Source organism: Lepidochelys kempii, chromosome 1 (genome assembly GCF_965140265.1).
Source record: "Lepidochelys kempii isolate rLepKem1 chromosome 1, rLepKem1.hap2, whole genome shotgun sequence".
In the NCBI taxonomy this organism is placed as follows: domain Eukaryota; kingdom Metazoa; phylum Chordata; order Testudines; family Cheloniidae; genus Lepidochelys; species Lepidochelys kempii.
In genome coordinates this window covers 264746882-264766747 of record NC_133256.1, presented here as the reverse complement: position 1 = coordinate 264766747, position 19866 = coordinate 264746882, and the positions used below count along the sequence as shown (strand labels likewise).

General features: G+C 41.9%; 1 protein-coding gene across 2 annotated transcripts in view; it reads left to right on the top strand.

The window, feature by feature from the left end:
* The window catches only part of SLC17A8 (solute carrier family 17 member 8), a 40423-nt gene that overhangs the window by 4553 nt on the left and 16004 nt on the right, over window positions 1-19866 (top strand). For both annotated transcript variants that reach the window (XM_073330976.1, XM_073330966.1), the window contains exons 2-5: window positions 7822-8074; window positions 11690-11808; window positions 19066-19180; window positions 19741-19828. In XM_073330976.1, the coding sequence (XP_073187077.1) occupies window positions 7822-8074; window positions 11690-11808; window positions 19066-19180; window positions 19741-19828 (575 nt within the window). The remainder of the gene's footprint in view (window positions 1-7821; window positions 8075-11689; window positions 11809-19065; window positions 19181-19740; window positions 19829-19866) is intronic.

Genomic DNA, 19866 nt, shown 5'->3' with positions numbered 1-19866 from the left:
AATAAGAAGGCTTGTAGGAAAATCCAAGAGACTTTTGTATAGTAAGTCTGACCTATCCTGGCAAATGCATCCCAGCATGCAGCATTAAGCTCTCCTCTGGCTTGGAACCACATGCAGACCCAGTCAAGAGGAGTGGAACCTTCCCACAGGAGAGGAGATGTGGAGTGTTCTTTGCTTGCTCCTCTCCCCATATGAGACTACCTACCTGTATGGAAGAAGTAAGTGAAGCCTGAGGCTCTGCATGGGGAGAGGTAGGGCAGAAGACAAGGCAAGATAAGACTGCTGAAGGGGTGAAAGATTGGGAGTCCCTCAAGAAGAAACATGATCAGATTCGAAGATGAATAATTTACAATGCACAACTGGGAATAGCTTTAAAATCCAGGGGCTGTGGAGAGAGAGGTCATGCATGCCTGGTGGCCATAAATGTTTTTTAAACAAAGCCCTATTTTAAATTATTATTGTAACCACCATTTTGTTTTCTTGTTTCTGAATTTTAGGAAGTACCAGTGTAAAAAGGGCGAGCAAGTGTGCGAGGCCATGCCTTGTGGAGATCTGTTCATCCGTGCTTGATGTCCAAATGTTCATTCTCAAATTTTATTTTTCAGAACTTAATACCAAAAGAAAAAAAAATCCTGTGAAGGGCAAAGAAATGGCGTGATATACGGGATGATCATGGCCAGTATGAGCACAGGCGGAACAATGTCCTACAGCAATCTGTTCAAATTAAACTAGACAAAATAGGGCATTGCATGTATTCTGAAGCATCTTGCAATATGCCTCAGATGTGAGGCATACACATATTTTTTAATTGGGTTACTGTGCTATAAGGGAGAGTTGAATATTCAACCTATATCTTCTTAGGGCCCAGTCCAGCTCTCATTGAAGTCCATAGTAAAATTGTGACTCAGTGGAAGCAATACTGGGCCCAAGGTCCTAGTTTTCCTGGTTCACTAAGCACTACACCAAGTCTTGGGTCAGAGGAATGTTTTCATGTCTATGAGCATTGTCAGTCAGCTGAAAATGTATAGGTGTGAACAGATGTTTCAGCTTTGCACAATCATCTTATCTATGCCAGCTGCCCAAAATGCTGCTGTTACTTAAAATCTTACTTATTTCAAAGAACAGTTCTTTAATTTACTTTTGCCTGCCTCTCGCTCCACTTTCTTGGAAGATTTGCTTTGTTGATCAATAACTTCTGACTTAGATTGTCAAAGGAAGATAATTACATACTTTGGCTTACTAATTACATATTTTGGCTTACTAATAACTACTTTTACATCACAGCAGTCTTAATAATTTAACCTTTTCACTTTCTATGGTTGTTTACTTCTGGCATTTCACTCAGCTTGGACAATGAAACCAGACGGATCAATTTCACTTTTACGTACAATTTTCCCAAAGAAAAAAAGGTAATTAAAACCAGTTGCTTAAAGGACAAACCAACCCACACAAACCCTTAAAAGCAAGAAACTGTCCATTGAATGTGTCGTCCTTTAATATATCTTAATTTGCACACATTACTTTCACTGACAAACTTTGATCCTTTGTCTATAAGTCCTAAACAAGTCCAACATTTATATATCCCACATTCTTTGTGATGGTAATATAAAACAAAATTTTAACTCCAATCTCATCGAGATCTCTTGGAAATCCATGCAATGGTGGACAGTGTGATATGTTATTTATGACGTGAGGAAGTCTGAGGCTGGCGTTAAACTTTTGTATTACAGTGAAAACATGAGACGTACAGCATGTGATGTATCAGTTAGCATTGTCATTGCAAAGTGTAGAGACTTCAGAACTTTTAAATGAAATCTCATGTTTGAAAGGATATGGTAAAATCAATAGGAAACCGCTAAATCTATTATTTTTGCGTTATGGATTTGCACAGTCTTTTGCGTGGGACGCTACCTGCTGGTTAGGGAGGGATGGTAGGTTACAATTATAGCGGTCAGGAGGATGTTATGCTTAAGGCATTACAGCTCTCCCAGGATGCTTCAGCTAGCTACAGGTAGATCAGCTGGAGACAGCCCACCTGCATGTGCTCTGGCAAGATTTCTCTATCTGATTTCAGTGTGGTAACAGAATAGAATCACTCAGCACTGTTACAGCTATGGTGCTGTTAAAGCTTTGGCAGGACTGAAGGTTCAAAAGGGGCCTTGAATTTCTTCCCAGATTTAAATATGTGTTGTCTCTAGAACAGCTTTTCTGCCACACACCCAACTAAGAGATGCTATGGAGGTTCCACTGGCAGACAGCTATATTTTAATGCTGAGTGTTGGAAAAACAACTTCATATTGTTCATATAAGTGACAAAACCATTTCTTTTAAATGAGCCTAAAATAATCAGGAAACAAAATCATTCCCCTTAAATACAAAATATGTAAGATCTGCAACAGCTTTGTTCAGGAATCTCCACTTTTTTAAAACTCTGAATTCTACTCTTGTGTCAACTGGAAGCAGGGGGGAAAATGCCTACTTCTGATCAAGTGTAGTAACTTTTGAGAAGAAATGAGTATTTAAAAAAATGTAGCAAGCTATAGTTTAGTTAAGTCTAAGTTGCCTTGTGCCAGCAGGATGGCCCTCAGCACAGTTTTGTATGTGAAATTATTTCTGTTTTAATCATATCCCGTAATTACAGCGGTTATTTAGACTGTGAGTAAATAGTTCTGACAAGCCCTTAAAGGCTACGGAATGGTGTAAATTAGCCATTTCTTAAGCAACCAGACCAACATCACTGTGACATCTTATCAGAGAATTATGTGAATATCAATTTTTTTTGTATGAATGAACATCAACCAAGGGTGAGTGTGGCTATACAACAGGAGATATTAACAAGGGAAAATAGAAGAGTGATGTACTGCAAAAATGCTACAGGCCGGGTACCTGGAAAAAGGAAATAACTAGCTCTTATCAGAAAAAGTTAAACCATTTCATAACCTTGCAAAGCAGTTCAGTCTTCCTTGGCGTTTATAAGTAATTCTGCTCATCATTTCACAGCAATAAAATCCTTCAATAGTAATTCCTCAGCAGATGCAGAGAGTCGCATTCTGAGTCTGTCATTTCAAAGCTGATTTCCAGGTGACAAATAACATAAACTGAAAGGCTTTGTGTAATGCAAGTGCTGTCTAAGGGCTCCAGGCTTCATTGGATTAAGCACATGCTTAAGCTTATGAGTTGGCTATTGACTTCAACGTGGATATTCGTATGTTCAGAGTTGATCATGCTTTTAAGTGTTTTGATGGATTGAGGCCTAAGGCCCAAATCCACCATTTTAAAGCAATGAATAAAAAGTTAATGTTGGGAAGGGAAAAATTTAGCTTATGTACAGAGAGTGCACTTAAAGTTCATTCTGCTCTTAAGGTAACTACCAGTTCTACCAGCGATATTCTTGTAGATTGGGCATGATGAATATGAAATGCATAACCACAGAAAAATGAACTTGCTGTTGAAAAGACAAGTGCCTAGATTGTTATGCTAGTTGGTTTTGCAACTTTTTAGTTTTGTTAAAATGAAAATTCTTGCTTAGCTAGACTTTAAGATTCAGTTTTGCTATGTATAGTTTTATATTGGGTCAATGGCAAGAGGTGCAGAGCTGTGATGAATCCCCCAAAGCAAAGATGCTTTTCCAAAGCTTATTCACACCTCTTCAGTCTGCAAAATGTGGTTGGAAATCTCATGCTAACAGTATTTTTTTTTTCAATATTTCTAAAAAATTCTGCTTCTGGTTGGATTGGAAAGCAATGTCCTATATAACAGCATTGTCTAAATGTAAGAGATTTGACACATCTATGCTAGGGCCAGGAGTAGTATCAGAAGTAGGAGAGTGCTTTGAAAGGAATAATGCTAACTATAATGATAGTTAATGTAAATGCAATCATGAGCCAAATGAGGTTTGGTTTTAAAGACGTTTCTTTTATCAATAGTTGAAGCTGAACAGAAAATGCTCTCATGTCTTAATGATTTCTGATAGGTGGGTGGCTTAGGGCAGTGCTTCCCAGCAATGGAGGACAGGCCGCCTTGGGGAAGAGGGGAAGACTTAGCCCCCAATCAGCTCCAACTCTCATTGCAAATGTGCTCACGAGATGACAGTTGAAGCAGCAGCTGGCTCCTTGAAGGTCACTCAACTTCCTACCCTATGTCCACAATGACCCCTAAAGCAACCAGCCACAGGAACAGTTTGCATGTAGAGAACTAGTCTCTCACGGGCCCAAGGGAGCACATATAGTCTGGCCCCATGCAGCCACCAATAGCTGCCTCTAAACCAGATAGCGTGTTGCCTTCTAGTGAATGAGGATCCAGGAGGGAGAGACAAAGCAAAGGAGCAGAGGAATAATAATTAGAATGGACATGCACACAACACACACACACACGTAAAAGATGCAAAGGAAAAAGAGAGGACTAGAGGCCAGGAGACAGAAAATGAGATTACAGGAATGGTGCTAGAGCACAGTGTGAGGAAGCACAGCAGAGGGAGTCACATCTTCCAATCAATCCAGCACAATGGGGGCTCAGGAGAAGTCTGGGAACTACTGGATTTAAGGAGATTTTTAAGTGGGCTGTAGAAGTGAACCTGTCACCACTAGCTCACTGGGTCAAATCCAGGCCAGGACAGCACATTGTTACTATTTAGTGGTGATTTATTGCCCAGTGTGAATTAAGTTTCAATCTGGTTGCAGTGGACAGTGTTTACATCACAAAATTTATCACCACAACAGGCAATCTCAGCAAAGAGGCTAGGACCAGGAGATTAAATTATTTTCTTACCCTTCAAAGCACGCTCAAGGCATGATATAGGAACAGTGTGGGGAAGTTTGCACTGTAGACACTGGATCTTTCGTGTGGATAAACAGAAGGCTTGGGAGCTCCAGGCTGCCAGTTTGGCACTTTTCACCAGCACTGAGTTCACTATTATTCTTTTCTAATACTTACATTGAGAGGTGAAAGTAAGTCGATATGGGCCGATACGGTGTACTGGTAAGAAAGTGGCTGCCGGTATGGGCCGGTACGCAGCTGACATTAAAGCGCTGCCATGGCAGAGCTTTAAGCACCATACCGACAGGGCTGCTGGGAGGGGGAGGGCACAAAAGGGGCAGCTGCCCCGGGGCCCAGTGATTTCCCTGAGCCCTTTAAATCGTCACCAGAGTCCCGGGTGGTGTGGGCTTGGGCAGTGCTGAAGGGCTGGCTGGGGGAGTCTGGCCCCAGCCTCACCCTTCTGCCCGAGGCCCCACCCCTTCCGGGGACCCAGAGCCACGCCCCCACCTTGCCCAGGACCTCGGCCACCCTGATTACTGGTAAATCCTTTAAGTTACTTTAACCCCTGTTTACATTACTGAAGAACCCAGAGCCTCCATCACCAGGGGCCTCATGGTGTTAAGTGCTGTAAGCTGGAGCAGTCATTGCCCAGAAGAACTAATACTTCTGGTAGCTATGCATTCATTAAGAAGAGATGCTTGCACTAAATAAAGCGAAGTTGCTTTTGTCTGACCAAATAGGGGATAAGAATTTATTAGAGCAGTGTCTCTCAACTGTTTGGCATGACCCCTGGGGTGTTGGGAGGTGTTGATAACAATTGAAAGCAAAGAAAACCTTGCTTCCCCACTCCCTGCTCATTCTTATCCTTCAAGTTCTAGTATTCCGTCAACCTCTCAAAACGCACACACAAATAAATTATATAGGCTTATTGTTAGTATTGATACACTTTTTACTCTTACTTTTATAATACATGCAAGGACGTCATGAACATTTTTGATATTGAATAAAGGGTTGCCCACCTGAAAACGCTGAGAGACACTGTATTAGAGCAATCTGAGTGTGCCCAGAAAGGTTGTTAATAAGAGATGTTACAATATTTTTGTATTAAACAAATTGTGTTCCACTTGTATTGGGATGTTTTTGTAAATGGTGTCCAGATATTTGTATAATAGTATAATCTGAATACTCTGCATGCCTTCCTTCAAAAAAAATTATTTGAAACTGAAACGGGCCCAGAGATCTGAATACCCCTCTGTCATTCTGTTTGTGAGTGTCAATCTCAGGGATGACTGTCAGAAAACGGGGCAGACCCCCCAAACAGGTGGTGCGTTCTATAATGAGTAGGGCCCTACCAAATTCACGGCCATGAAAAACGCGTCACGCACTGTGAAATCTGGTCTCCCCCCATGAAATTTGGTCTTTTGTGTGCTTTTACCTTATATTATACAGATTTCACAGAGGAGACCAGCGTTTGTAAAAATTGGGGGTCCTGACCCCAAAGGGAGTTGCGGGTGGGGGGTCACAAGGTTATTTTAGGGGGTCACGGTATTGCCATCCCTACTTCTGCTCTGCCTTCAGATCTAGTCAGCTGGAGATCAGGGGCGGTTGGCCAGGCGCCAATCTCTGAAGGCAGCGCCCCGCCAGCAGCAGCGCAGAAGTAAGGGTGGCGACACCATACCAGGCCACCCTTACTTCTGCCCTGCTGCCTTCAGAGCTGGGCGGCTGGACACTGGGAGCTGCTAACGGAGGGCCCAGCTCTGTAGGCAGCAGCGCAGAAGTAAGGGTGGCAATACCTCTGGGTGACGTGTCACATAGGCTGGGGAAGGCTTTGCTTTCCCAAACAGCCCAGCATGGCCCCGCCCACGCTCCTCCCTGAGTGAGCCACCTCCTGCTTGCCCTGCCCCAGCCCACGCAGGCTGCTCCTCTTCAGGGAAGCTGGCTGGGGTGGCTTGGACTTGGGGTGGCTGGGTGGCCCCAGATGCTGGGGCTGGATTGCCTGGCGCTGGGGTGGGGGGCTGGAGGCGCTGGGGCCAGGAAGTGGGGCCCATGAGCCCTACGCTTTGGGGACCAGGGGAGCCCACCCTGTGCTCAGGGGGTGGGGCTGCATGCTGCCTGCCCTGTGCTCTGGGGCGGGGGGGGCACACACTACCCACCCACCCTGTTCTCAGTAGCTGTACTGCTGGCCCACCTGCCCGGTGCTCCGGGGCTGGGGTGGGGCTGGCGGCCGCAGAAATGGGGAGGCTCCTGCGGGGGAAGGGGCGCAGGTTCTCAGGCGGTGGGGTGGGGCCGGCTGGGGACTAGCTGCCCCCATCTGGCGGTTCACCAGCCGCCCTTGGCAATACCATACCATGCCATCCTTACTTCTGCGCTGCTGCTGGCTGCGGCTCTGCCTTCAGAGCTGAGCACTCGGCCTGCAGCCACCGCTGTCCAGCTGCCCAGCTCTGAAGGCCTTGCCACTGCCCGCAGCAGCTCAGAAGTAAGGGTAGCAGTACCGCAACCCCCCCACCCCTCACACACTAACTTTGCGACCACCCCTACAACTCCTTTTTGGGTCAGGATCCCTACAATTACAACACCATCTGTAAAATGGGGCTGCTAATACCCTCCTTTTGTATAGCACTCTGAGATCTATAAAAAAAGAGCGTTGTGTGTGCTTTCAGTATAATTTAGAACATTTGGTAATTATGGTTAAACTGGAGAGCATTGGCAATGTGGAGTTTATTTTCCTTTGTGGAGTTCGTCATTTCTGATAACCTCAGCACAGCTTCCATATTTGTGCTTGCAAACAGCACTTGCACGAGCATCTGGCCAGTTAGATGTCCAACTACCTGATGTGGGTCTGTGGACTTGGAAGGTTGCACATGCAAAAAAATTCAGGCAGTTTTTGAAGATCTAGCCCTTTAAAAGTATAACTGCTTTTTAATTCACTGCATGATAGCAAGAGTTAAATCTCTTCTACGGATTTAGTGTGTTGTGGCTGATTAGAGTGTGTTGCTGCCATGCACATATGAAAGAGTTTTACTGGCAGAATAATACATTTTCCTTTTCTCCTTCATATCATTTTAGAAAAATTGATGGAACCAACACAGAAGAAGATCACATTGAATTGACTGAAGAGGGAAGGCCTGTGCTGGCGACTACTCACAAACCTCCCCTATGTGACTGCTATTGCTGTGGACTACCCAAGCGCTACATCATTGCCATAATGAGTGGTCTGGGCTTTTGCATTTCTTTTGGAATTAGGTGCAATCTGGGTGTTGCCATAGTGGAAATGGTTAACAACAGCACAATCTATGTGAATGGAGAACCAGAGCTTCAGGTAAAGAAGCATCTGTTGGTCTTTGTTCTTATCTGGCCTCTACTACCGCACCATCAAAGTACCTCACAAATACTTATCTTGATAACACCCCAGTGAGGTAGGGAAGTGCTATTTCAGATGGGAAAACGGAGACGCAGAGAGACTAGTCCAAGATCACGCAGGAAGTCTGTGGCAGAGCCATAAATTGAATTTGGGTCTTGTGGGTCTCAGTCAAATATCTTAATCACAAGATGGGCCTACTTATAGAAACCTACATCTTTCACACAATGCAAGGGCATACACTGGTCTAAAGAAGGTGCTGATCACCTGTGGGCTGATCACTGTGGGGTGCACAGCGGGCCCACCACAGTCCCAGACTGCACGCCGGAGGGATCTAGTCACATAGAGTGTTGGGGCTTTTAGGGATTGGCTTGTTTTGGCCTTGTTTTGAAATGGGATTAGCTTGATTTTTGGTTTATTGTGAAAGTCGCGGTGCTTATTTACCACGTGAAAGTTGGCAACCGTGGCGATAGGGTGCCCAGTACTTTTGAGAATCAGGCCACTGCCTCAGTTTGGTTTTAGGGGCCTAACTTTACAAAAACTCATTTAAAAAAAAATTTTAGTCAGCAATGTCTGATTTTTTTAAAAATCCTACAATTATTCTTTACTTTTGATGTCTTCCATCATTCCATCAGTGGCTGGGTCTTTAACTTAACTGCAGTGAGGGGGGAAAAGTTTGTCGTCATCAAGTACCCCAGGATCAAAGTTGCTGGTCCCACAACCAGAGTGACTTCTTTAAGACCTCACATCAATGTCTTTATTTAAGTGGAAAAATAGTCTTTTCTCAGGTGTATTCTGTTGACTTCTTGACTTCTGTGGGGGAAGTAGTGAAGTCCAATAGTCAGGGTTTGATTCTGCTCCATTAACATCAATGAGAGGTTTTCAAGTCCTTAGAGCAGGTGACTAATACCTTAGGGCCAGATTTTTAAAGAGATTTGGATGCCTACAGGTGCAGATATATGCCAAGTGGGATTTTCAAAACCACTTAGCCGCCCAACTTCCATTCATTTCAATTTGAATTAAGCATCTAGATGCTTTGAAAGATCTCACTAAGTGCCTAAATTCCTGTAAAAATTTTGCCATCAGAATTTTGGGTCTAATTCCTGGCTCTGCTACTGGCTCCCGGTGTGAACTTGACTGTGTTACTTACCTTTTCTGTGTCTTTTGACTGATTTTTCTAAAATGGGGATAATAAACTACTTCACAGGAGTATTGAGCTTTAACTTACATTTTTAATGTGCTTTGTGCTCCTTGGACAAAGGCCATTCACTGTGGAACTGTAAAGCATCATATTACTCCCAGACGTAGCAGGAGAGCATGGCCTTGCCTGCCTGCCTATAGATAGTCTTTGTTTTGCCATTGTACGCATTTTTCCAAGTCATCAGCTCAGCTCTAATGGGAAGCAGGCACTTCCTTGCTGCTACCAGTTTGTTACTAGAGCTGCTTGGAAAAAAGTGAAAATCTTCATGAATTTTTTTGAAAATTGTCACCAGTTTTTAGAAAAATGTAAAAAGGGCCCACAGTATTTTTCAAGACTAAAAAATGCTGATCAATTCTACTTGTGATCACAGGGACATTCCCACCCCTATGACTCTAAAGACAAGAAGCTTCTTTCTTATTTTTCTATGTGGAAGATGGGAGCTGGATAAACCCTTCCCATCATGCTGTGGCTCCACAACCTTTCCCATTCTTCTCCCTCCTCCTCCTCCCATCTGCTAAACAAACTGATCAGATTCAGCAAGCACAAAATGAGCCCCCCAGAAGTGGATGGAAAGCCTACTACTTCTTCCTCACTGGTAGTCACCATTGGCCAGTCCCTGAGCATGGAGCTGCATGCTGGCCCTGGGCTTATTCTGTCTAATTCCTGATCTCTAGGATCCATCCAGTCTATGCTGCTTCTCACAAAGAGGCAGGACTTGGTAAGAAGCAGAATATATCTCCTACACAGGCCAGGGAAGAGAGGGAGCGCCCAGACAAGAAGAGGCAGATTGAGATTGGATTGCCTGTGCCCACAAGTCTTGATTTAGTCCTTACCCTGCTCTGGGCACAAATCCTCCCTTCTTCTTGACAAGGTGCCCTTATAGGTCTCCCAAACACCAAGACACTGGTCAGTCCTTTGTGATTTCAGGACTGACCATTATTTTAAGCTTTAAACTAGAAATCATTAATAGAAAATGGGGACATTCTGCAAAGTTAATTCGTGTACTTGGAAAAAATAACCATAAAAAAATACCCCAGCCCACTAGCATGATCTCATCTGAGTTTTGTATTGATGGGTGAGAGCAATGTTTTCAGCTCTTTGTTAGAGTGACTGGCTAATTAAAGTGTCTGATCAAAATGAGAAACTGTTTTGCATTTTGTTTGTTTGAAAAAATCTAACAGGGCGAACTGAGTCTGCCTTGTAGCATACAGAAAGGCACAAACATAAACCAAAATGTCACTGCTAAGGACTCTCTTTAGTTTCCATTTTTTGGGTAGTGTTTTAGTGAGGCTTCCTGATTAACAATACAAATGATGGTGCTGTTTTCGAAAGATTCATCTGAAGGCTAACCACCCCTCCTCTCTGTTTCCGTACCATGAGGATGACCATGAAACAGAATGTCACACTTCTCCTATGCCCAGCAGTAGAAGGTTGATCCAAACAAAGGATGTCACACAGGCTCATTTAAGCATTCTTACAAAGAACAGTAACAGCTGCATGCAGGGGGAGCTTTGAGAGGTAGACTGAAAATATTTCCGAATGCAATTACATTAAATAGGGACAGATACACACAGTTCAGGTTTGTGTCTGTTCATCAGACATTTGTAGGCTATGGGTCATCTGTGTTGATTGCGCTGGTACCCGAATTTAAAACTAATATAATTCTTATCATATTTAATCTAATATAATATACCTAGCTAGCTATTTTTATTCAGGTTTGTTTTGAGGAGCCGTCTCTCCCCACTAGCCAGCAGAGTGTCTCCTCTTTGGGCATTTCATCCCCACCTCCTCCCTCCCTTCCCCCCCCCCACTGAACACAGATGGTTGATGCTAGGAATCTAAGGGCTCAACAATAAAAACACTGCAATGAAATAAAAAGGTCCAAATGGTCCAAATATGCATCCCACCCAAAACAAAGGATGTGTCACAAGGGCAAACATGATAACTGCCAGGGACCTAACTCACCAGATGAGAGATCAGTTCCCTATTAACGCAAAGAAAAGGAATTTAAAAAGGGGATTGCTATTAGGGACTCAAAAATGGTCAAGGCAGATCAGCGCCAGGAGGTAGTTGCACAAAGACTTGACTGAGGAAGACCTGTCCTTGGTTTTATCCTGGTTGAACCCCCGAATCAAAACTTGACTGCTTAAGAGATTATCTCAAATGTGTTTCAAGGCACTATTTAATGAGCTAGTTGTCATATCCGTGCTGTAATGGGTTGAGAAGTAGTCTGTACACGTCCAGTGTATGTTATCCATGGTACTATGGGAAGTGTGGCTCAAGTGGTGACTTTTAAATAACTTCCAAACAGGGTTTATCCAGGAATCAATATGTTAAATATTCACCTTATAGTTAAAATGCTGTTTCATTTGCAGAAAGCTCAGTTCAGCTGGGATCCAGAGACAGTAGGACTTATACATGGCTCATTTTTCTGGGGTTACATTGTGACACAAATTCCAGGAGGGTTTATCTCAAACAAACTAGCTGCTAACAGGTAAGATAAAGTAATGGGGCATATAAATATTTTTTCATGATCACTGTTAGATCATTTAACATAATATTTTATTGTGATAAATGTATTTCAGGGATATTATGGGTAGTAATCAATATGTGGTATTTATGTCTATTATGGAGTGGTGCTACTCCCGCTGTAGCTAACAATGGAGCTAGCTTCCCAGTCTAAGCTCGATTTCCGACTCCATTCTAACAGGTTACTACATTGTGCTCATTACAATAGTACCTGAGTGCATTCCAGTAGCAAATTAGGTGACGTGACTAACATCTATCACATGTTGTTTGTTCTCTTGTTCTCTCCCCAGGGGACAGAAATATGTGCAATTGAGTGTCTTGTTTTGGCAGGGTTTTTTGATGGGGGTGAGGAGTGGGTTTGCAGGTGTTTAATATACATATTGTTTTGTATTTGGGTTAGAGTAGGCAGGTCAAAGAAATGCACTCCTAATATAACCCAAACCACTTCGTCTATCTGAAATTTTTACATGTTTCATGTCATCTCAGAAAATGTTTTCTGAAAAGTTTTGGGCAAATCACACAAGGGGATTTACACATGTCCCTGTCATTTGCTTATTTACACATGTCCCTGTCATTTGCTTTTCAAAGATTTTTCTAATGCTTTTTTGGCTCAACTTCTCTCTGAAATAGATTCGCAAAGAAACTCCAGCTTTTTCTCTTCAAGGGTCCCTAATGTATAGAGATGCTTTTCATAGGTTTTGAAGAGGAGCATGTTGGAATTGTGGAGCTATTTAAAGATGCTGTCCTGAAAGTGCTCGTACACACAAAAATACAGCTAGACCTTCTCTTAAATACCTGTATTATGGGCTGAGCTAGTAGTAACATCTATGGCTAAGGCTGCCTAGCACTTTGCATTAAAGCCTCTGTTTTCAGTTTCTTGTAACTTCACCAGACTTTACACATTTGTGCAACCATTTTCCAAGCTTGCTGATTTTAAAAAAAATTTAAGTTAAAAAATCCCACTCAATTGTTTTCAGAACGAACTTTAACAAAACTAGCTATTTTTCATTAAGTAAATAGTATCTTCAAACATTTGTTTGAAGAGTTTCCGGATTTGAAGCATGAACATAGGTGATGGATAAATAAGGTTGTCTCAAAATGTCTGGTGGTTTTCAGGATGGCACTATCTCTAATATTGTTAACCAGGTTTTCTAAAGTATATATATGTGAGAAGGGGGAGAGGGGGAGAGATCACAGAAATTATAGATGGAAAATAGCTGTTTGGTCATCAAGCCTATTCCTTCTCAGTGTAAGGTAGATGTTTGCTTTCTAGTGCTTTGCACCATCTAGATACAAATGTCTCCACAAATTGAAAAGAGTTTGTTTATTTGTATGGTAAGAAAAGAAGGGAACAGTACAACTGGCTTCATTGTGCTGTCTTGCTTGAAATCAAAGTCCCTTGCCCTCTGCATTTTGCCAATAGCTATAAAAAGTTACATATGGCAAAAGTCCACTGCATGGCAGTTCTTCATCAAAGCATAGAGTCCCTCCCATGCACAGCTGCTTCTATAATGACTCTGGGACTTTTAACTTTCCACACGGAATGGTCCATGGCTCCAACCCCTCTCCTCAGATCTTCCAAAATGTACTCTGGGCTTAGTTTGCATCATTCCTCTTACAAAATTAGCATCCTCTACTCTTGATTCCTCCACCAGACAAAATTGTCTGATCTCAGTGTTTCTCTTATCCATCCAGTCTGCAAATCAGCTGGCCTGACCGTAGAGGTATCCCCAGTCTTCTGATCTCTCTGAGCTGCCCACAGAATGGACCAACTCAAACTTCCACAAACGTACCAATATTTTACCGAGTAAAGCTGAAGAAATTTTTTTTAAGGTCTGACAAATAGCACTCTTGGTGGGAAGATGAATCTGTGAGACTTACAGCTGATTTAAAATACATATATCCATTTCTACAATCCAAATACACTGCAAATTACATACAATCTAATGGAAAATGTGAACTCAATCCAGAGCATTCTTTCTATAGTGAAATTTATAGTGTATCAAATTGTCCGTATTTTAAATAACATAAAGTTATTGCTTGTAATATCAAAAAACAACAACAAAAAACACCATCAAAGACACTTCTGTGACATTTTGGTAGGGGTTTCCATGTACTTGTATTGAAAAAGTACAGAATATGTCCATATCAGCTGGTATATGTATTCTCAAAAAGAAAAGGAGTACTAGTGGCACCTTAGAGACTAACCAACTAACACGGCTGCTACTCTGAAACCTGTCTATATGTATTCTGTGGCTCATGAATCTAATTTATGGTCTCAATATGCCTATTTGATCTAATAACCAAACTCTACCAATTCAGCAGAGAAATTGGTGCTGGGATGGGAACCTTAAATGGGTGTATCACTTATGTACATCACAGGCAAGAAGTCAGTTAGGTTTTATACAGGAAGTGGCAAGCTACTGTTATAGTTTCTAGCATTAATTATACTACTTGGTTATCATGTTCACTTTGCATCAGAGCCTCCAAATCCTGTTTCTAAGTTGCAGAATAGATTCTGAGAGAAACCGATACAGACGCAACAATTTTCTCCAGCTTTTACTGACTTTTTTAAAAAGTACATTGTACTTTGCTTTTTGGTCAAATTAATTTTTGGTTGTTTCCTCTATTTTCTTGTAAACAACAAAATCATAGGTAATTGTGACCTAACTGCATTTATTATATCCATCCATAGGCACATATCATGCTATTGATGTGCACAATGTAATACTTCTGTGGCCACATGATTTTCATAGTTGTCATCTATGCAGTATACTGTGGCCTCAAGGCTTGACCATGATAAGTATGTTTAGAACTCAGGATGTCTTAAGACAGACTAGGTCCTTGAAAAATTCCCGAAAAGGGAAATTTCTATTTGCAGTAATAGTATTAAGGTTTATATCTAGAGATACTCCAAACTCCCTTGTTTTCACTCATGTGTTCATGCAACCATTTTCTCCAGATTCAGTCCCGGTGGGTTCACCACCCATCCCAAGTTTCTCTTTTAGAAGAGGAAGGATGGCCTTGTTGTTCAGGACCTGGATAGTAAGTAGGAGATCTGGGCTCAATTCCTGACTCTGCTACCGACTCTCTTTGCAAACTTGGGGTGGTTGTTTGATCTCCCTGTGCCCCTTCTATAAATGGTGATAGTATTTATTTCTTTCCCCCTACCCTTTGTTGGTCCTGTCTGCTTACACTCTAAGCTCTTTGGGACAAGGACTATCTCACCACATGTTTGTATTGAGTGTAACACCACCGTAGAACCTCAAACTCAGCTGAACTCTCAAAGCCCTACTATAATGCAAATAATTTATAATAATAATTTCAATTCTCAGCGCAAAGCTCAGCTGAAAATTCACTGGGTAACCTGGTTTTGTACTGGAAGTGATTCAAAACCACTCAAACCCACAAATTTCCCTTCGTTATGGTGTGAAATCATAAATTACCCAACATTTCCACAGATCCACATTGACTTGAAAAGTTCACATCAACCATTTAATGACAGTGCACCTTAAATTACTGCTCACCATTACAAAATATGTCTGACTGCTGTAAGCACCATTTTAACTTGTCCATTGTTATTTCCTAATAAAGAGACACTGAACCTGAGGCGCATCCTGATATCGGCTTTCAGGAATAGAACACCATTGGTCAGCAAAGTCTATCATTTAAGAGCTCTGTTCTGATTTCACAATGGCAGCTTGCCAGGGACCCAAATGGGGAGGCGAAAAGAATATATGAATGAATTAGGAAGACTGGGCTATTTTTAGCCAAGGAAGAGACCAGCTTATCTTAGATTCAAGGTATTACACTGCTGGCAAGATGATGGCTGTTTTTGCAAACATGCCTCACCCTCATAAAGAGTAGCAAAACACTAGCTAATTCTAGCTCAGCCACTCTTATTTATATCTTTGGCATACAAAGAAACTATATGGAATGAAATAATACAGAATGTGAATTCAGTTATTAGAACTGTGCAAGTGGAAAATAAATCCTACTCTTTCCCTATAGATAATTCTTTCCCTCACTTTTTTACCTACATTCTGTGTAATGCACTGTAATTCCCTGAAGTGTGTGGGCTCCTACAGCACTACAATAAAGAATACATTTCCCTTGATGGCAAGGTGTGGCCAGTGTAGCCAACCTCCTCACCTCCTTTAGTGATAATGGATGTAGCGCAACTAAATATTCACTCAGCTTTGAAAATGGCCCCTCAAATGTTCGTGGGTGACCATTTGCTTCCACCGCCATTTTGGCATTCTGATTCTTAGAACACTTTTCATATTGACTCTGTTCATTTTATTGTTACTGTCCTCTCCCAGCCCCTTTATCTGTTGTGTCCCTCAGCTGAATCCTGCTTGTCACTGAAGCGGTCAAAGGCTGAGACTGTCTTCTTTGCTGATGTATGTACAATACTTAGCACCCAAAGGAACCTTGGGTTCGTAGGCACTACTGTGATTGTGGAGAATCAGGGAGTGATGTGTTTTAATTTTATGAATATCAGGTGCACTGCAATTTACCTGTTATCATGCCAGACTACAAGGAGCTAAATCAAGGGAGTCTGTTTGGAGACGAACAGGAAACAAAACAATGGCAAAGATGAGGTACAGTCCAGGTAATAGCAAAGGTCCTTGAGGAAACAATGGGGAAGTTATTAATTGGGCAATACACCCTGCATGGTTACAGCTAGGCAGGCAAGGTTTATTTGCCCAGACATGAACCCAGGACTAGTGGGGATGCTAAAACCTTAATGATGCTGGTCTGGCAAAGAAGGTGGGGAGGGAGTTGAGCGCCCAGGGACAGCAATTGACAGAGACACTGAGAGAGAGAGAGAAATGGCAGCAAGCGGGCTGTCTTTCTTGGATAGAGACGGGGGATAACTGGGCTGAGGGGAACTTACAAAAGCTGGCAGGGAAACAATACAGTGTAGGTAAGACCCCGGTCAGATAAGCCTTTGTTTGTTTGATCCCTTTGCTTTGTGTGCTCTGTATGTGTGGGTGAATAAATAAAGCTTTGTTTATTTAAAGCCACTTTAATCAGCTATTGTCACGGGACGAAAAGGGCTGACAGGTGCCAAACACAGTTGGGCCTGTCAGAATAACATGGTTGGAAAATGGGGGAGGAGGGGATGCAGCCAAGAGATCAAGTCTGAGAGTGGTAGAACTTGTGGTTCCACCCAGAGATGGGTGAAGGCATGCTGGGTGTAAATCTAGCTTTGGCATGTGGGGGAAGGACTAGAGGACCTCTTGAGGTCCCTTCCAGACCCACATTTCTGTGATTCTAAGGTAGCAGCCCTGGGGGACTGCTTTAATCTCTGCCAACTGGCTATGGTCCCTGTGCACCAGGGCCAAATATGTGCATGAGTGGACGGTGTCACAGGGACCTGATACTTCAACTTTGCACTAGGTGAGAGCAGACGAGGATAATTCTCAGTGAGCTGGATCTGGCTGATTTGAGACTTAGGCAGTGCAAAGGGCACAGAACCCAGCCAAGAATCTGTCTCATTAAACTTAAAAAGGTGGCCTGAAAATGTCCTGTTACTACTGTAGACATCTTATCAGGGATCACTACTGTGATATGATCATTAAGCTGGTTCTTGGTGATATCAAGTTTAATAATTTCTAGAGACATTGGATTAGTGAACCTAGGAGATGCATAGCATATGTAATGCAATCCACAGAACTGATTTGTTGTCTAGAAATGAAATTCATAGATTTTGTCAACAAGGTGTGAAAATTTGAGAAATACAGTAAGTTTTAGTTCTTATATTAATAATCCTAACTAAATAAAGATTCCCATTTTTTTTTGTCAGGTACCTTCTTTCCACCTTATTATTCCCACTGTCTATTTTTTCTATTTTCTTTCCTGTGGCACTGTGGGGTCCAGTTTTTCAATGAATTCTTTAAGAGGGCATCCAAATGCCATATATGAGGACTCAGACAGGCAAGTAGGTGCTTCAGCTATGCCATGGCCCTAGAGATTGGCAAGCAGTGCTCAATTTGTGCCAGGGCTGAGCCCCGGCACCTCTGGGCTTGCCACATCATTTATGAAAGTAAAAAAAAAAAAAATTGCTTGAGCATTGGCACCTAATTGCTTGAACCATGGCTCTTCTTTCATTATACATTAAGCATTGCTGGCAAGCATCCAGTTTATGCCAGGTAGAAAATGATCGTCATATGATTCAGTTTCAGACACTTTTTCTGTCACTTCTATTGTTACTGTTATTTACTATTTTTATGGTGCAGTAAGCGTTGAACTGCTCTCTATTTACACTCAGAAAACCCCAGGCTGCAAGGATTCACAGTCAGACTTGGGTGTACTAGGTAAACCTGCACTGGAAAGTTGGGTTGTCCTGTCCTTCAACTCCAACTATGTTGGGCACCCAAGAATGTTGCCTATATCTGTAGTCATGCCACAGACCTTTCTGCTACTCTTTTCTTTGTGTCTGAAATCGAATATATAGGTTGGGTGACTGCAGCCAATATAAATAATTTTCAGAACTCCTCTAGCTCTATGTGAATTCAGATTCTTGATTAATTTGAACATAGCTGTGCCCTGCCTTATTAAGAATTCAAGAGTACAGATTCATAATTTTTTTTGTAGGGTGCACCATATCTTATTAAAGATGCTGCCTTTTAGACACATCCCCTCCCAGTCACTGTCACATAAAATCCTCATGGCAATTGCTGACATGGAAAAGTAATATTAGGAAAGTAGTATCTTTTAAACTGTTTTCTAATGCAGATTAGCTGCTGGAAACTAGCAGAACCAGCAACATGGCTCAGGAAAGCGCTTGAGCCAGTGCTTCACATTAAGCATGTGCTTAGAGTCCCTTGAATTCAATAGGATTTAAGCATGGGCTTAAGCACTTTCCTAAACAGGGATGCTTTCCTGAATCAGTACTCATGGAACCAATCAGTTCACCATGAACCTCCAGCAAGTGCTCTAAGGACCCCAGTTTGAGAAGAAGAAAAATACCAGTAGACTTTTCTGTACCAATTTTTGAGTTTATGCAAAACTCTTGTTTTAGGTATAGGACTCATCCCAGGGATAGATTCAGCTCTGGTGTTTGTAGCTGCAACTCTGTTGACTTCATATTCAGGATTGACCTTGGCTCATTGTGCAAGTCCTTTGCAGGTGAAATGGCACAAAGCATGGGCCAATGTCTTTTCTGCCCAGTGAACAATAATTATATCCACTTTTATGCTGTTTCTTTCCACAGGGTATTTGGAGCAGCTATTTTCCTAACATCTACACTGAATATGTTCATCCCGTCTGCTGCAAGAGTACATTATGGCTGTGTTATGTTTGTAAGAATTTTGCAAGGTCTCGTAGAGGTAGGAGAACTCAGCATTTTGACCTGATTATATTTTGGGGGGTTCCATTTTATAATGTCAGAAAAAGATTCACTCAAGTTTTCTAAATCTTATTTTCTAAATAATCTTATTTTCCTTATTGTTCATTTTTAGCAAGTGATGTTAGTTTGTTTTACTCCTGCCAAGTATTATTACTCGGGAAAAGCCCCATCTTTATAACATTTTTTATGCTTTTTAAGTTGATTAAATTTTAATTATACCCATTTACATATTTCAATTAGTCTAAACTATAAAGTGAAAAGACCAGGATTATGGAATGGAAAGTAGATCTACTACATTTTAATACTATCATTCACTGCATGCACTATATATGTAAACATTTCCACCACAGCACTTTACCACTTAAATTCTTGTTCAAAGCCATTCACAATCTTCATAAGCAACCAACAAAGTTCTTCATAGCTCTCCTCAACCCCTCCCGTACCTCTTAATATTGAAGAGCAATTATACCAGTTGAAAATAACAGCAATTGTATACAGTAAAAGCAAAATCATGTGATGTGTGTATGACATATTTGATAGGGCGTGACCTATCCAGCATGCCATGGGATGTGGAGCAAATGGGCTCCCCCGCTGGAGAGAAGCAGGTTGGCAACCACGTCTTTCTGTGGTAAGTTTAGTGATTTCTAGATTTTCTGACCCTGTGTT